An 18,730-nucleotide genomic window follows, 5' to 3' on the forward strand; every position below is an offset into this window, starting at 1 on the left:
CATATTGATGACATTGCAATCAACCAAGTCAGTGAGTCTGACCACACAATTCAATTATAGTATGAAGGATACAGAATTAGAATACATTATCAAGCACCTACAGTGAGGGTGAGTTTTACAAGCACTTATAGTGGGGATGAGTTTGTCTAACAGGGACAGGGAGTGAGTTTGACAAGTTCTTACAGTGAGTTTGAGGGTGAGTCTGACAGGACTAGAAGTGATGGTTTTAGTTTGTCAGGCACTTACTGTGAGTGTGAGTTTCTTCTTGCTTGAGTCAGCCTGTTTGAGGAGAGCAGATAGCTGGAGAATGGTGATCTTGCCCTTCTCATGGCTGATGGCCAGGTGCTGTCTCTTGCCATGGGGAGAGGACAACACACACATAGCAACACGACGCAGCATGTGGGCAGTGATCAACTGGCGGATTGTCTGCCCTTGTTCCCCACTGTAGTTCATCCTCACGTTCTCAAAGGCCCCTTCCTGGGATCCAAGTGTCACGGTCTGGAAAGAGTTAATGCACACCATACTACTGATTTGCAAGACTCCGTGTTCTACCACAATCTGTAGTGATCTGTAGTATTCCAGCTGTCTAAAAGTGACCTACACATCACTGACCTGGCATCACAAAGCTTCGAATTCCATGTGCATATTATTAGCTATACCAACACTGAAATCCTAATACATCCATCTTATAACAAGCATGGATTAATGGGGCTTATTCTGCACAGAAATCATCAGTGGGGTCAATTAAACAAAATTAAATGAAATAAAATTTAATACAAAAATGTCAAAAGAGAAGTAATGGTTGTAAGTGTTGGGACTGTCATCACTTGGAGTTACAAAATGAAGACATATTGATGCAAAGTTATTTATGATGCAATCCACTGTACATGATGAATCAAATTTGAAAAAAAAGGTATTTACAATCCACACCATAATTTGTTCCAATTTTCAGACACAGCCTCTCCTACAAAATGAGTGAGTTGCAATATTCCAGCAATACCACAGTGGGGAACACAAGTGATGTGCTTCTCACATTTTCTACAAAGTGACATTGAGGTTGCTTTACACTTGCCACTATTCACATCAACACAAGTTGATATATTTGATATGAACAACATTTGTGTGAGACACATTATGATATGAAATTTATGATTGTGATAAGCCTATAAAACCAACACTACCAACCATGAGCTGTTCTGAGGCGGGCTCTATTTTCTTAGAGAGGGAGTGCAGTTCTTGCAGGGCCCTCTGAGCTCTAGCAGTAGACCCCATGGGGGACATGTCCTGATAGTTCTCTATCAGTGGCGGCAGGATCTTCTCTAACATCTCCAGCACTGTAGTCACTGTGTTAGCACTCTCCTGGAACATACAACAGGTGGTTGGACTGCATTAGACTCTAAACACAGCTCTAGTAACATGGAAGCCATTATACTCTTTGTCTCTATTAACAGGAAAACATTACATATGTTGGCTTCAGTGGCCCACTGTTTCATGCAGAAAATACAGGCAATATCACATTACAGTGATCTATAAGGACAGTTTTATCAGAAATACCACCAAATCACTGCTGGTGACTTAAGAAAACAGGTTTAGTGCACTTCACATATGTAAGGAGTGAGTGAGGGAGAGAGTTTAACAAGCAATATTCCAGCAACATCACATCAAGGACACCAGAAATGGGCTTCACTCACTGTACCCATGTACAAACCGGGGTTTTTAACATGACGAGTGAAGGGTTTAACAAGTCACAAGCTAACCCTATCCACTACACTACCTCCGCTTCCCGAACCCATTTTACCACTGGTCTAGCGACTGTGTAAGTAGGAAGATAACATTCTGTTCCTTGTTTAATCCTGCACTCAGCAATATTTCATCTAAATGACTGTGGTCCGTGAATAATCAGACAAATCCAGTGATTAACATGATGAGCATCAATCTCCTCAACTGGGATATGGAGAAATGTGTCAACCAGGTCAGCTAACCGGACCACCTGATCCCGTTAGTCACTTCTTAAGACATGGGATCATTTCTAACCCAGATCTTAATGGGTGTGCCTGCTAACAAGTCCCTCTTGTCCCTCACCATCTGTGACAGAAGACTGTCTCTGCAGTTTTCAATCTGTCTACAGAGTGCCTCCCGAGCCTTGTTGCTCATCTCAGTGGTCTTCATCATCTCACTGGCTTTATCATCAATAGACGGGGATGACAGTCGGCGCCGGAGAGAGCTTGGCTGAACTGTGTCCATTGAGAATGGTGACTGGGCTGGTCCACTGCCACTAGAGTCTAGCCCACTCTGGGCTGTCCTCTTCACTAATGCCTGTGAGTAGAGAGAACATAAATCATTGCAAGTGTACAAACGCAAGTACACAAGAACTGAATCACAAAGTACATTGTACTGATACTTCATCCATTAGTCTAAATGAGCAAACTTTGTTGTCATGATGTGATCCCATTTTGTGGCAATTTCTTACTAAACACTAAAATCAAAAGAATACGACGCTGAGAGCAAAGTTTCGGCTTGTGGACACAAAGGTAATGCCACAGCAATTCAAAGATACAAAGAATTAGGTGAAGAAAAGTGTGTCAAAAGGAAATTCAGTTTACAGTGCCAACGCATCTCTTACATATCATCCTTGATCAGGATTCCTGCATCGGAAAGTCTACAGTTGAAAAAACCTACCTTGCAGCTACCATCCTCCTTGGCGCCACAGTCACAGAAGAAAGACCCAAACTTGGCGTATGTCAGATCATGGTCTTTGTGGCAGACCTTGGCACAGATTGTGCACACACCAACTCCATCAACCATCTTACAGGTGTGACAGTGGTACCTGTAACACAATAAGACTTAAACTAATGTCCCTCACCTTATATGGTCATGGAAGTACTTAGTAAAGGAAACAAGCAAGAATTAGAACTATGAAGGCTGCATTCCTTAATGCTATCATTCAGGTTGTTTATGTAATTTTCAGAATACAATTGATATTTTATACTTATTCTGAATCATGCTTATTATTCTTATCTCTTCTCTCTATGTGAAGAGGGTGGAACACTTGAAGTTCCCTTCCAACTAAAGTGGATGCACAATACACTCACCCACTGGAAGCCTCCCTTTTCCCATGACCAGCCATACTGGCCACTCCCACCGAATCTAATAAGCCCGAGAATTACTGTGAATTCAGGATGCCTGAGAGGGATGGTTGGGAGGACATCAGGATAAGTTTATTTTATTCAGAAAATTACATTTTTTCCTTACCCTGACTCGTGCTTATTATGCTTTCAGAATCCAATAGAATCGGCAGTGGGTCAGACCAAGCTGGATTCTGTTGACTGACATATAAGTAAGTATGTCTAGTACTTCCCCCTTTTCATGAACTATAACGGTGATAGTTCGGTCATTATCCTTCAATAATCATCTGTACGATGGATGGGAGTGGAGTGGGGTTTGTGTGTGTGGAGCGGACATCACATAGAGTCAAACCTGTCTTCTCTTGAAGCATTCATTGACTGGAACGTAATGATACACAGATCAGCTAGCGTCCTGCTAGTGTCTAATGTAACGGTACGTCAATATTTCCAATCAAGACCAGTCATGACCCTTCTTCGTGTGCATGTGTATTCATTATGAATACAGGCTCATAATCACTCACGGTAGCCTGTTCAAGATGTGTGCATGGTCTCTCAACTATTATATTCTGCATAGCATCTTGGTGTCAACAAGTCATGTGATAAAAGGGTGAGGGAAACTCAGCGCCTTTGTAGACAGTCAGTTGTTGTGTAACAACAAGTGGCCCAAACTGGTGAATGCCAGTGATGTCCTACATGGTGATGTTGCGTAAACACCATAATTTCCAAAAGCAGCCCTCCATGATAGTTGTTAACAAACAGTTTCTGTGTAGAGTGAATGTTGATACCAAGGCTCTCACTTCGTGTGGATTGGAAGGACACGGAGTCCTACTGCTTAGCAGGCCCTCTGTATAACAACTCTCATCCATACTGAGATAGTGTTGAGGGATACTCAGTTGATAATGGGATAAACAGGCACTTGAAACATTGTCTCCTTGTCTTAGTACATTGGAGACATATTTTCAACACTCTGACTGGACATAATGATAAATCTTGTTTATCATAACCCCAGGATGTGGAATTGTCTATCTAGTTGTCCAGGCAGTTGATATTTGGCGAAAGTTTCTGTGCAGCTTGACACCATCACTGACACAAAATCATGCAGAATGACAATAGTAATTATCAGCATTTCTTGCTTCTTTTTTTCAACCTCAAAAAACATGCCAAGACGTCAACTAAAATGTTGTATTATTTTTGGTAATTTCATTACAAATGAAGAAAAAGGCTGCTAGTCAAAACAGGAGAATATGGGAATCTAAGTCATGTATTGGATAGGATAATCCAAATTGCTAATACCTGCTTGTTCATGTAGTACATTGACATCTTTTCTTATAAATTGTAAAACTACCAAAAGGTAACTGCTTATATTGAAGGACTTAGTACTGGAATAGTTTGGTTTGCCACAAACAAAACATAAGAAAAATATAATGTCCATATCCAGAACAAACTCTCTTCACGTAATCTGAATTACACTCATCGAATGTTAAGCATAGCAGAGTTATGCCCCCTTATCTTTATACATGCATGACCTTACAGTTGATGTTTGACGTCATAGAAGGAAAGTCATTTTGACATTTATTGCGGGTCATCCAGGGGGTTAAAATGCTGCATGAGTAATGTTGTTTTAATACTACAACGTTTTTCAATGCTGTGCCATAAATGTTGCTCAATGCTGCTGGAGAAGTATTCTAAATAATGCAATATAAATACTTTTTAAATGGTGCATCAGCAATGTTGTTTCAATGTGCAACAACAATAACAACAATTGTATCAATGTTGTTCGTTATTATACTGGACAGCAAATGAAAACATTTTTCAAAAAAGTGAAATCTCATAACAGTAAGCATTCACGTTTATGTCTTCTATTTATAAACTAGATAAAAAAAGCCACAGTTGCATTCCTTTTGCTGTTCAGTATACATGAGCATCTGCAGTATTATATACGCTACATCAACAATTGTTGTTCTTGCTGCATCAGGGCAACAGTCCAACTGACCAGTGTTGGTTCATGAACTCCTTCTGTGTGATGGTGAAGGTGCACAGCTTGTTGTTCAGGGACTCCTCATCCTGAAATAGAGATGATCAATGTGTTAGTGATAGCACTACCTCTAATAACACACAAAACACAGAACTCATGAACAGCTGTTTGTTCAATGAAAACAAAAAGTTGCAGTTCGATCACTTTCAAACCAAGAATAAACACCTCATACTAATCTAAGCAAAGGACTACTCAGGATTAATCTTGTACCTTCTCAAGAATAATCTGCAATCATGCTGTTTTTCTTTTCTATTTCTATTCTGTTGGTTGTTTAAGGGCACAGTCAGCAATACTGAGTATGACAATCCAGTGATTAAAACATTGTGAGCACTGATCTACACTTTAAACAAGCAAACACACACAATCACCTAATCCAATTGTTGTTGAAGACCACTACTAAACCTGGAGATCGGTGGGTTTTACTGAGTTAGCATCTATGTGATACATCCAAGTCTTACTGAGTGTTCAGGGAGGTGGCAGAGCTTAGTGGCTAAAGTTTGTTCCATACCCCACATGGGTACAATGTGTGAAGCCCATTCCTGGTGTTCCCCACTGTGTACCCTCGATATCTCCAGGGTATACGTGCCGATGAATCTCCACAATATCGTGGATGTATCTACAGCTAAGCCCGATAAATTTATTTCCTCCTTTGGCTGGCTTTTTATCCAATCAGCTGTATACGCTGGGAAGTTGAGTGAACCAATCACAACTATTAAATTATCTAACCGATTAAACCTGGCAACACGAACCCAGCACAGGTTCTCAGAAAGAGACAGGAGTTCTTGCATATATTTTTTTAGAATTGTCGCACTATCAATGTGTCTGTATGACTTCCCCAAAATCTGAGTCACACTGCGAACACTATCTTTGTTGACATAGGCAAGTTCAGTTGTAACAGTGGCTTAGCTGATTGGCTACTGTGAGAATGCGGAGCCAGCAAACGGAGGTACCAGTTATAAAATTTTCTGGCCGAGCTATAGATGCATCCAGGGTATAGTGGAGACTTATCAAAACGTATATCAGAGTTACGAGGATGCCCACTATGTTGTTGTTGAAATATTACTAAAAGCGTCATAAAACCCAACTCCATAGCTCCCTCACTTACCGAGTCTTCAGCTCCAGAGTCCTCATCATCCTGGGTGAGTTCCTCTGTCCAGTCACTGTCAGCATCCTGCATGGTGACCACTTCTGTATCCAGGGGAGGAGTGGCTGTCCCGCATCTTATAAACAAGGTCAAGGTGGGCAATGAGGGATGTTTCTCAGTGGGGCTGGATGCTGGGCTCTGCTTCACAAAGCTATCACAGCACTATGACTGCCGTAAGTTTATGTTACAGTTTAGGAGGTAAGACAGTTGTAGCTCTACAATGGTTTTGTGACACAGCACCCAGGATATCAAGTACAATGGGTAACAATTGTTTTACACCACAGGTAGGAACACCAAGAAATATCTACAAACGTAAACTCTACTCTTAGATTACTGTTGTGAGAATTTTGTGTCATTACATGTCTACAAGTCTATCAATGAGAACCGTCATCAAGTTTTTATGTCACAATATGGGTAATTAATACAGGTATGCTCTTTTCATGATTTTCTGTTCTGAAATTCAAAGACAGATTTCCAGTTTGTATACACATTGATAAGTTATTCTTAAATGAACTATGTGTGTAAAACAGCCAATAGATGAAGGGAAGCCCAATCTTACATTTTAATGCTGAACAACATACTGGCATTACTTAAATTTGTCTCTGAGCAGTGTCTCAAATCACAGACTATCCTACCTTTCTGAGGTCCTCTTAAGAGCACAGAGGATATCACCAACATAGGTGAGGAGGCAGCACATTGTCTGGAGCACTCCCTAAAATAGAAACATGAGTTACTGTTATTTGTATAGACAGTTGGGGTTTGTGTCATTGTTGTCACTCTCATAAAAATCAACTCTGATATATCAAAGCAGCACCACTTTGTCAAAGCAGTCAAAGCCTAAACGAGAGGAAACATCATGCCCTATTCCTCAAAGTCACCTGAGGAATCTTTTGTGACTTCTTAGAGTGGCGTATTTAGAAAATGGTGAAATAGCTAAAGACAAACTTTATGGATGAACTTTATTTGGTTGATGCATAACCCAAATAAAGAAGTTGTCCATCTGTAAAGCTTGTCCTTATCTGTGCATTTTGTGGTTATTTCACAAATTGTCCTTCAAAGACATCCTCTTCAGAACTTCTTTCCTTTCTTCCATAAACCATTTGACAAGAACTGTCCTATGCCAGATTTTTACAAACTGAATTACGTCTGAAAACTTATATCTTATTGTTAATGTTTCTTGAACCCTTACCTTTCCAGCAGATCCATTCTTAAGAATCTTCTCGAGAACATCCTTCTCATTCAAGTAGGATTTGCTACAAGAGAAGAGGTAAAATGTGCATGAGACCTGAATATTATTAATGAAAAAATGTGAGCTAATTATAAGAGAGTAACTAAACTAAATCTGTGTTGCTGTGATCCTGATAATGAAATATGTGTAGTTCAGGTAAGTTGTTATACAAAGTATGCTGTAATACCAATATTAACAATCATATGTGGTTAAGGCAGAGAAGCTGATTTTTAAGAGTATATGATCAGGTTGATTTTACCTATTCTCTAGTCCTTTCGCAAGAATGTAGACTCTGAACAAATACAATCTGTCCACCTCTACTTCCATTATATTAATCTGGATGTATGCCAACTTTAAGTCTATCAAGCATGAGAGAGCGAGTATGGTTTTACTCCACTTTTATCAATATTCCAAAAATATCACGACAGGGACACAAGATATGTGCTTTACACATTGTACTTCTGGGAAATTAAGCCCAGACATCAACGTGACACAAGTGAATGCTTTTACCACTAATCTACCATCTGCCCTACAAGCATGAGAGGAATCATGACAATAGGTGGACAAAAGCAAGGTTTATACCAAGTCTATATCTGATGGAGAATAGAAAAGTGCTCTGATCAAATTTCTAATATAGTGAAATGTTACCAGAGATTGAGCCATCCTGTAGCTGCCTGGAAGAGGGTGACATGGCCTGCCCCCTGCCCCGCCCCTGCCAGCATGTTCATGATGACCATTAGTTCGGGGAAGCCAGACATGTCTCCATCTTTCTCCTTCAACAACGGTGACCCCATGGGTATGAGAGCAGCTAGCACTGCCTGGGCAACCTCTTGACCCACAGGGCTGAAACATATGACCTACAGATAGAATCCTGACCCATAGACACAACACTGACCTATATAGATACAACCCAAACCTGTATGACTGATACACCCAAGCTGATACTGACCAACAGATACAACACTAACCAACAGACCTGATACACCCAAGCTGTTACTGACCAACAGATAAAACACTGACCAACAGACCTGATACACCCAAGCTGTTACTGACCAACAGATAAAACACTGACCCACAGACCTGATACACTCAAGCTGTTACTGACCAACTGATACAACACTAACCAACAGACCTGATACACCCAAGCTGTTACTGACCAACAGATAAAACACTAACCAACAGATCTGATACACCTAAGCTGTTTCTGACCAACAGATACAACACTGACCCACAGACCTGTTACACCCAAGCTGTTTCTGACCAACAGATACAACACTGACCCACAGACCTGATACACCCAAGCTGTTACTGACCAACAGATACAACACTGACCCACAGACCTGATACACCCAAGCTGTTACTGACCAACAGATAAAACACTAACCAACAGACCTGATACACCCAAGCTGTTACTGACCAACAGATAAAACACTGACCCACAGACCTGTTACACCCAAGCTGTTTCTGACCAACAGATAAAACACTAACCAACAGACCTGATACACCCAAGCTGTTACTGACCAACAGATAAAACACTGACCCACAGACCTGTTACACCCAAGCTGTTTCTGACCAACAGATACAACACTAACCAACAGACCTGATACACCCAAGCTGTTACTGACCAACAGATAAAACACTGACCCACAGACCTGTTACACCCAAGCTGTTTCTGACCAACAGATAAAACACTAACCAACAGACCTGATACACCCAAGCTGTTACTGACCAACAGATAAAACACTGACCAACAGACCTGTTACATCCAAGCTGTTACTGACCAACAGATAAAACACTGACCCACAGACCTGATACACCCAAGCTGTTACTGACCAACAGATAAAACACTGACCCACAGACCTGATACACCCAAGTTGTTTCTGACCAACAGATAAAACACTGACCCACAGACCTGATACACCCAAGCTGTTTTTTTTTTCAATAGTTTATTTATTTCAATACTGAAAGGCCTCAGGCCTATAGTATAAAACACACATCATACTACTCATGATATAAAGTAGTATAATATCATGGAGTCATATCATACCATATAATGCTGTATCACGTCATATTAGATCATATGATATCAGATGGTACCATGTCATGTCATGTCGTATCATATATGTTCTCACATCGGAAATAGTATCATACCATATCATAATACATCATATCATCGTCTCACGTCATATCCTATATATCATATGTCAAAGATCAGCTTGTACATCATATATAATGGCATATCAAATCATATACATGACATTTTAGCAAATGTAATATAGTATCATGCTAAATCACTCACTTCTCGATATCACACATATCTTTATATCATTTGTAGGGCGCACTCCATATACATATCATTTATAGAAGAATTGTCTGGATAGCATAGCTTTGTGAATAAAAATTGCAATATTTTGGATTACCTTTTCATTTGAACACGTCAACAGTGAAGAGAATTTGGCAATCGATGGATGTACAAAATAGTATTCTTTCATATATTTTCTACGTAGTGTATCAAATGCTGGACAGACAAGAAGGAAATGATATTCGTCTTCTATTGCATTGTTAGTGCAACATTTACATAGTCTATCTTCTCTTTTTATATTCATAAATCTCCCCTTTTCAATCAATAAATCATGGGATGAGCAACGAAAACGTGATAATGCTGTTCTGAATTTCTTAACATTTACACATGATAGATAACCTTCAGTATAAATGTGGGTTTTTAGTGTTGAGTAATACTTACACTTTGTTGATAATGAAACAATTCCCAACCACTTTTGTTGATATATGTCTTTTAATCTTTGTGTGAATGTATTTAAAAACAGTGATGGGGCGAACACTTTTTGATCATACCATAGGTTATGGAATCCAGTTGAGAAGAGTAGGTTTTTTACTTCTGATACCCAGTTCTGCTTACCGTTTTCATGCAACAATAACATCATTTCATAACATTTTTTGGGTAAACGGTGTGATGACATGTTTAATAACTTTATCCAATATTTGATCACTCTAGTTTGCTGGAATATGTGGAGGGGAAACCTGCCACATTCTCCATATACCATAACGTCTGGTGTGCTCATCTTTACTCCGAGAAATGTTTTACAAGCAAATAAGTGAACTTTTTCTATACAATCAAAGTATTTCAAGCCCCAAATTTCGGCACCATAAAGTAAAATCGGACTGATTTTGGTGTCAAATATTCTAAAAAAGGATGCTAGATTTATATCTCCTAATACTCTCAGGTTTCTTAATATACCGATTAGAGCCTTACGTGCTTGCACAGATGCGTATTTTGTGTGTGTCGACCATGACAGAATGTTTGTAAAATATACTCCAAGGTATTTGTATGATGTAGTTCTTTCTACGACATTACCCTTATAATACCATATTTCCTTTTTCGATAGTTTACCTCCTTTCTTGAATGCAATTATTTTTGTTTTATTCATGTTTACACTTAGACAATAATTTTGGCAATAGGTTTCTAATTCGTTTATCTGCTTCTGTAGGCCGTTTATAGTGCTAGAAATGAGAACAATGTCATCTGCAAATAATAAGAGGAAAAGATAGAACATATCGGGATGCAACTGGATACCATGTGAGCAATTTCGCTCAATCTGTACCGCTAGCTCGTTTATGAAAAAAGAGAACAGGAACGGGCTGAGTACGCAGCCTTGCCTAACTCCAATGTTTACATCGAATGTTGCAGACACCTCGGTGTTGTTTCTAACACAGGCTTTCACATTTTGATATATATCACTTAATAACTTACTCATTTTGGGGCTAAGTCCATTCATGTTAAATAATGACCAAAGTTTATGTCTTTGGACAGAATCAAATGCCTTAGAAAAATCAACAAACATTGCATATAGCTTACCACTCTGTGTATTCAAATATCTCTGGATCACACTCTGTAGTATAAACATGTTATCGGTTGTTGTGTAACCCTTTCTAAATCCTGCCTGGGCTTCATTTATTTTGTCCATTGATTCACCCCAAAAAATTAGTCTTTGGTTAACAATCGATGTGAACACTTTACTGAATATGCTCAGCAATGTGATTCCTCTGTAATTATCTACTTTATTTAAATTTCCTTGCTTATGTATAGGCACTATTATCCCAACCGACCAGGCTGTAGGAAAGGTCCCTTTTTCTAATATCAGATTAAAAATCAATTCTAAATACGGTAGAAGAAGATCAGCAGAGTGTTTAAAGAATTCTGGAATTACATCATCTATTCCCGGGGATTTGTTAACTTTAAGGTTATTGATACTTTCTAGAATCTCTTGTCTCGATATAGGAGAGTCAAGTATATCTTTTGAAACGTCACTGGTTGGGTTAGAGTCTTCTGGCCCACCTTCATTACTTTTTGTGTCTTCCTCGCTACCCGTATTTTGACATGCAAATAAGTCTCTAAAGTGGTGGAACCATTCCTGGGTTTGGATATCATTATAAGAATCCTTTTTCTTATTTAGGGATTTAAGTTCCTGCCAAAATCGTTTTGAGTCATTTATATTTTCTTCTATTATTTTTTGCTTATTGTTATAAAATGAAGTACGTTTATATTTGCAGAGGGCATTATATTTATTTCTTAACAGGTTATACTGTATCAATGAGCATTTATCTTTATCTTTCCTGAACCTATTCAAAGATTTACAGCGTTCAGCTTTGAGTTTTCTGCATTCATCGTCATACCATTCGTTCAGATCATTTCTCGTACTTCTACACTTTCTTTTCATATCTGACGCTGCCAGGCAAAGGGCATCTACTATAAGATTAACGCTAGTGTCTATACATGTGAATGCACTGTCCACAGATTTATCTAAAATATCTTGCACAGGGTCCGAGAGAATGTTCTCTCTGAAGGAGTCAAGCTTGTTATGATCCCAAACAAATCTATAAGTATTCTTACAACCAGATTTCGTACGCGACGATTTCACATGAAGCGTACGTAACTTCATAGTGAGCGGAAGATGCGTTGACTCGGGTCGAGACGTTATCTCAAAATCAGATACATATTCAAACAACGGTGCAGATGATATAATATAATCGACGACGCTTGCGCCGTTATTGCCAATGAAAGTGAAATCTCCAACTTTAGTGTCAGACCCACATCGCCCGTTCATTATGTGTATGTTAATTACTGCACAGAGATCCAGAAAACATTTTCCAAAGTTGTTTATTATCTTATCGGCAGAGTAACGCACTTGGTTGAAATTATCACATATAAAGTCTAGGAATGCAAAGTTTTGATTTTCAACTTGTTCAAGTATATCGTCTTCGACAAAATCTGCATCTGTACCTGTCCGTGCGTTAAAATCTCCACCGCATAAGATCAAAACATCTTCGGGGATGTCACTAAGTATTTGCAGTAGACTATCTTGGAAAATACTAATACCATTTTTACATGATAACACAGGTCTGTTGTACCAGGTAGATGATTCTGGGTGTACATAGACACAGGCATATAGAATATTCTCATCCAGACCAAACATCTTTTTGTCAAACATAATAAATATGGAATTTTCAGTGATTTTCGACCACAGTAAAAACTTCTCAAACTCTTTTTTTATCAAGACAAATATTCCACCAGATAATCTACCGCATTTAGCAATTCGTTCAGCATGTTTGCTTATCGAAACGTAGTTTGAAAATACATCTTGTATATACAGATCATCTACCCAAGTCTCAGTTAAACCTATTACATCAAAACTCTGTAAGTAATTTATAAAGTCGGATTCAGAAAGTTTATGGAAAATTCCTGAAATGTTCCAAAATATAAAATGGATGTCTTTATCTGACACATTTGTGTTTTTTTTTTCGCTATCTTTATTGTGATCATTGTAGTGTTCTAAAGGATTTTTGCGAGTGTTCTCAGCCTGGCCTAACCCCTATCTATTTTGTGTTCTGTTAGGACGGCGTGATGCAGTCCTATTCTTGTCTGTTTGACTTTGCTGACGTGGTTTGGCTTGTAGATTATCGCTGGTAGTTTGAGGGGGTGTGTCGCTCTCGTTTACCCTGAGTATTGGGGCATACCAAGCTGTTTCTGACCAACAGATACAACACTGACCCACAGACCTGATACATCCAAGCTGTTACTGACCAACAGATACAACACTGACCAACAGACCTGTTACATCCAAGCTGTTACTGACCAACAGATAAAACACTGACCCACAGACCTGATACACCCAAGCTGTTACTGACCAACAGATAAAACACTGACCCACAGACCTGATACACCCAAGTTGTTTCTGACCAACAGATAAAACACTGACCCACAGACCTGATACACCCAAGCTGTTTCTGACCAACAGATACAACACTGACCCACAGACCTGATACAAACAAGCTGTTTCTGACCAACAGATAAAACACTGACCCACATATTTGATACCCCCAAGCTGTTAGTAACATACAAATAAAACACTGACCCACATATCTGACACACCCTAGCCGTTAATAACATATAGATAAAACACTGACCAACATATCTGATACACTCAAGCTGTAAACACCCAGAGATACAACCATTCACCCATGATCAATTACAAAAAACGATGTACAGAAAACTGCTATTATGAAGAACACAATATGAAACTAATTTTAGATTTGTAAGGACATTTAAACTGGAGTATACATCAAGTGGCACAGAACAAAAGACATCAACGTATCAGCCACCTGCTCATCAGTGTGTTCGTTACAAGCATTGTTTACTGTACATTCAAACACAATATAAAAGATGAAAGCTCAATGTTAACAAAAAAACTTCTTACCTTTTCTCTTTTACAATAAACATAGTTAAGTTTTGTAGCAGTATTCTGTTCTCTTTCACATTGCTCTCGTTCTCTTCTCCCTGAAATGACATTAAGAACTAACATTCATACATCCCTTCTACCCAAAATAACACAGGTGAATGTTTCATTCAAAAATAAAAACATTTTGTTCAGCTGCCTCAGTTTTAATCATGTACTGACTATCGAACTGAGTCACCAGAAAAGAGTTGTGTATATGTACAGGTAAAACTGACACTAAATATATAAATCATTATGATTCCATGCAACAGTACTCGGGGGTAGCTCTGCCCCTGGATATATCACAACCGCAGTCTTCCTGTCACTGCTGTACCCACCTCCTCTGGCTTAGTAACAATCTTTGACAACAGGCTCTGAAGGATGACTTTGTCCACGCTGGCCAGTTTTGACAGGGAAGCACAGAGCGACTCATAGCTCTTGTCTCCAGGACTCTTCTCAGCTAAGTGGAACAGTTTGTTGAAGAACTTGAGGACTTTCGTCGCAAACTGAGGAGACAGGTTGTCTCGGACCAGTGACAGCAGCAGACTGGTCAAGTCTGAAAACATTAGAAAAATGTTTTTTTGACATTAGTGGGGTATGTCTGAATTCAGGTCACAAATCAGTTGAAGTAACCTAATATATATGACTGATACACCCAAGCTGTTACTAATCCACAGGTTCAACCCTAACCTATACAACTGATACATTAGTATCAGCAATGTTGAACACAGAGAGTCCTTGGATGGGTGACCCTGTTTGGAAGCTTGGCTAAAGTACAGTTGGAAATAGAAGAAAAACTGTTTTTAGGCTGTTACTCTTTATCCCTAAAATTTATACAACTGCTAGGAATGACGATGGACTGTCAACTCAACTGGCACAAGGGACCATCTTAATGATATTGTTTGCTTTTTCATATGTGTTGAATATGTCTCATCTATTGATTTCAAAATGGGCTTTTAAAAAAATGTCCTTTGTAATGCAATATCACTGGAATCTAATTTGTATAAAGACATGGTCTGTTCCAAATAAGTCACTTTGGACACTGAAAAATTCTGCATTGCTCATTTCTGCACTAATCTCTCCTCAGTAAAGTCCTTTAATTACATTTCCTGTATCCCTACCACTGGAACTGTAGTTAGGCCGAACTTAGTTTAAGAGATATTTCACACTTTCACACATCAACGACATAAGTTGCAGAGATATATGTGAAAAACACATTTTTTCCACAACAAAGCACTTGATACAAGTGGTCTCACCTTAGGCAAGTGGGCTTGTTAAAAAATTGCCTCTATTCACTAAGAAGAACAATGGGTACCTGGTGGGATAAGTCATGTGACTATTAACCTTCTATCGTTTCACAGGCCTGTGGTCTTTGTTAAGAAGTTAAATAAGCCAACTATATTTGACAGCTTTGTGGTTGAACATCATTTACTTTGATGTTTCCTATGGTCAGTGAGATTGAGTGAGTACGTTTAGTTTTAGGCCACACTCTGCAATATTCCACCTACATGGCTGCAGTCTGTAAATAATCAAGTCAGACCTGACAATCTACTGATCAACAACATGAGGATCGATCTGTGCAATTGGGAACCGATGACATGGTCAGCCAAGTCAAGCCTGACAATCCGATCCCATGGTCACAGGTCAGTGAGAGAATGAGTGATGCTTTTTGGGCTTTCAGCAACTTCACACCTGGAGACACTAGACATGGACACCATACACTGTTAATCAAACCTGGGTTTTCATCACAATGGTCAAATGCATAGACCACTTCAACTATCCTCACACCTTAAAACTACTTCTGAGCTTCCAAAATGAAACAGTAAATTAAAGTGATCTGATCAATAGGCATTTCAAAGAAGCTGACCACTGACAAAGTAGGCAAAAAGTATAAGGACAAGAAGTACTTTGTACACTGTGAAAGAAATATTTAGGAATATGTTTAGATTATTGTGACTATAGTCTGTCTGCAGTGAAAATGTACAGATGAATTTCACTTTCAACACAAAGGTAAAGCACACAAAATGAGATTAAAATAGAAAATCCTCATAATTTTACCTTGCCAACTGAAAATTTAAGTCTTAGAATTTTATTCAACGCTGGATAAAAGTTGTTTAACAAACTATCACAGATTCAAATCATTTTTGTTGGTTTGTATTACAATACAAGGGGGTAAGCACTGTAGATGGGACAGTGAAACAAATGCACATGTAGTAAGTGATGAGTGTGAACTTAGACCAACCTTACTTGTTCTCGGTATTTCATTTAATGTGCATACCCTCTTGTAATATAAACAAATAAAGTGATTTGAAATTATGACTGTTTGATAAACAACTTTTACCCTCTGAGATTTTAATGTTTAATTGGCAAGGTAGGATTCGCAATCTTAATTTAACTTTATTCGATTTACTTTTTTTTTATAGTGAAGTTCACCGGTATATTTTCACTGCAAACAGACTATAGGGCCGCTATGCTGTCTACTTTATCACCAAATCAAAGAGTTTATGTGTGTAGTTACCTCCATGCTCAGTGTAGAACTGTTCAAAAGCTTTCTTCCCTGCAGTTTTCTCCAGATGGTTCTCCATGAACTTGAGGCAGTCCTGCAGGATCTTCTCATCCAGGCCACTATAACATTACACAGTCACATCTTATAGACCATAGCAGATTGATCCTACAACCCATGATAAAAATGAAAGAATGTCAAAGGGTCTATGTCATAACCCTGTGTAATAAGTTACAGGTTCTGGTGTCCTAAATTCAAATACTATAGCATCCAATCAAGAACTCCTCAACTGTGCTTTCAGGAAACCATGAAACCATTTCATAGTTCTCCAAGAATTTCCACTTTCCAAGATCCCTATGCAACTCATAAATTAAAAGAGCTGGGATGCTGATTTTACTCAGTCCAAAATAAAGGATCAATATCAAAGAATTATGAATGATGTAACGTCTGAGCATTGAGAAAACTACATCCAAATACATTAGCATAGAATCAAGAACCCAAGCATTTACTACATTTTGAGACCTAGAAGAAACCATTTCATTCAGCTCTTACACTAAACTTTCACAGAAACCAATTCCTAGTGCCTTAACTGAATTTCAACTCATCAAAGACTACTAGTAGACGCCTGATCAATCAGAATATAACAGACAACATTCATAATGTCAGCGCTTAATATTCCCAATACATGTGCATGTGTTAAGTGTATATCATATTATATTAAAAACGTGCTCAAATTGTATGATATCATTTTTAGTAGTCACAGTACTGGGAAGCATCTTTGTGTAAGGTAGGTTGGTTGATTTGTTATTTATTTGTTACTTCAATCTTCCTAGGTAATTTTTTGTGTAAGGATATGTGATGTTGTCGTTTGGACAAATCATGTTGCTTCTCACCTTTCGGCATCAGAGTAGTCAATAATGAGCTCGTGACAGACTGAGATCACATGACCATACATCTTGAGAGCAAACTCCTCCCCATCAGTCTGACCTAGGAACTTCTCCAGGGAGTTGGACACCTAGGTTAGAAATGGCACACTTAACAGGAAGAATCTCTTTGAGAACCTGAGGAACGTTTTCAGAACAAATAAATCTTTTTTTGTCAGCTGCCATGATAAAGTAAATACATCATATTGTGCTCTATTTTTCTTAACTGCTAGGAGTTTCATATCATAGTTGTACAGCTTGCAGCTTTTGCCTTTACGCTGAAGCCAAATAGGGCTGCAATGATTCAACCACACCTCAATTCAATTTTTGATATTGGACCCTCAATTTTATTTGAGACTCCATACAAGTAAAAATATCAAATATCATTTAACTCTCAAAGTCAGCGTTTTTAGAGTAAAATCCATTGTTAGCATGGAGATGTCTACTAACAACAATTGTCATTGGATAATTAGCCTGGTGTCAACTAATTAAACTTCCCCTTATTCCAGTGCTCAAAACTGCTGGATTTCGAGTCAAAATTATGTTCTGGCAGCATGGAAGTAATTTAAACAGGTGTTCAAATATCGAATTGAAAACAGTGATAATGGTCATCAAAAATTGAAACTGAGGTGTTAGATTTGATTTTCAGTGAATTGAACCAAATTGTAGCAGCTAAGTCAAGTCTAAGAAATGTGTAGTCTGTCTATTTCTGTCAGCGGGTACAAGTCCATATTTTGACATTTAAAAGTTACTGAAAATGGTTCTATCCACAAAGGTGAAGGTTTGGCAAATATGTTTTGCAGCTTGTGGCACAAACAGTTTGTAAATCTGGAATATGATCATGCACAGTATTTGAAAGATTTTCCATTTTGTTTTATTAGTGACTGAAAAACATTTGTTTCATCAGCTAAAGGTGCTCTAGAAACAGGGATATCTGGAAATATTTCCTCATTAGTCGAGTCAAGGTTGGGGATGATATGA

At 38.5% G+C, this 18,730-nt stretch overlaps 2 protein-coding genes across 2 annotated transcripts in view; both read right to left on the reverse strand.

Moving 5' to 3' along the window:
- The window catches only part of LOC137273665 (E3 ubiquitin-protein ligase UBR4-like), a 130,487-nt gene that overhangs the window by 74,930 nt on the left and 36,827 nt on the right, over positions 1-18,730 (reverse strand). Inside the window, exons 29-41 of the mRNA XM_067806458.1 lie at positions 17,720-17,841; positions 16,842-16,948; positions 14,662-14,879; positions 14,306-14,385; positions 8,181-8,375; positions 7,494-7,557; positions 6,940-7,016; positions 6,266-6,380; positions 5,119-5,189; positions 2,680-2,827; positions 2,083-2,316; positions 1,186-1,359; positions 247-498 (exon numbers count right to left, since the gene is read on the reverse strand). Coding sequence (XP_067662559.1) covers positions 247-498; positions 1,186-1,359; positions 2,083-2,316; positions 2,680-2,827; positions 5,119-5,189; positions 6,266-6,380; positions 6,940-7,016; positions 7,494-7,557; positions 8,181-8,375; positions 14,306-14,385; positions 14,662-14,879; positions 16,842-16,948; positions 17,720-17,841 — 1,857 coding nt within the window. The remainder of the gene's footprint in view (positions 1-246; positions 499-1,185; positions 1,360-2,082; positions 2,317-2,679; positions 2,828-5,118; positions 5,190-6,265; positions 6,381-6,939; positions 7,017-7,493; positions 7,558-8,180; positions 8,376-14,305; positions 14,386-14,661; positions 14,880-16,841; positions 16,949-17,719; positions 17,842-18,730) is intronic.
- LOC137274181 (uncharacterized) lies at positions 9,829-11,305 on the reverse strand. Its single transcript, XM_067807222.1, has one exon. The coding sequence runs from the start codon at positions 11,303-11,305 to the stop codon at positions 9,887-9,889; it is 1,419 nt and encodes a 472-aa protein (XP_067663323.1). The 3' UTR covers positions 9,829-9,886.

This window comes from Haliotis asinina, chromosome 2 (assembly GCF_037392515.1).
Source record: "Haliotis asinina isolate JCU_RB_2024 chromosome 2, JCU_Hal_asi_v2, whole genome shotgun sequence".
NCBI lineage: Eukaryota > Metazoa > Mollusca > Gastropoda > Lepetellida > Haliotidae > Haliotis > Haliotis asinina.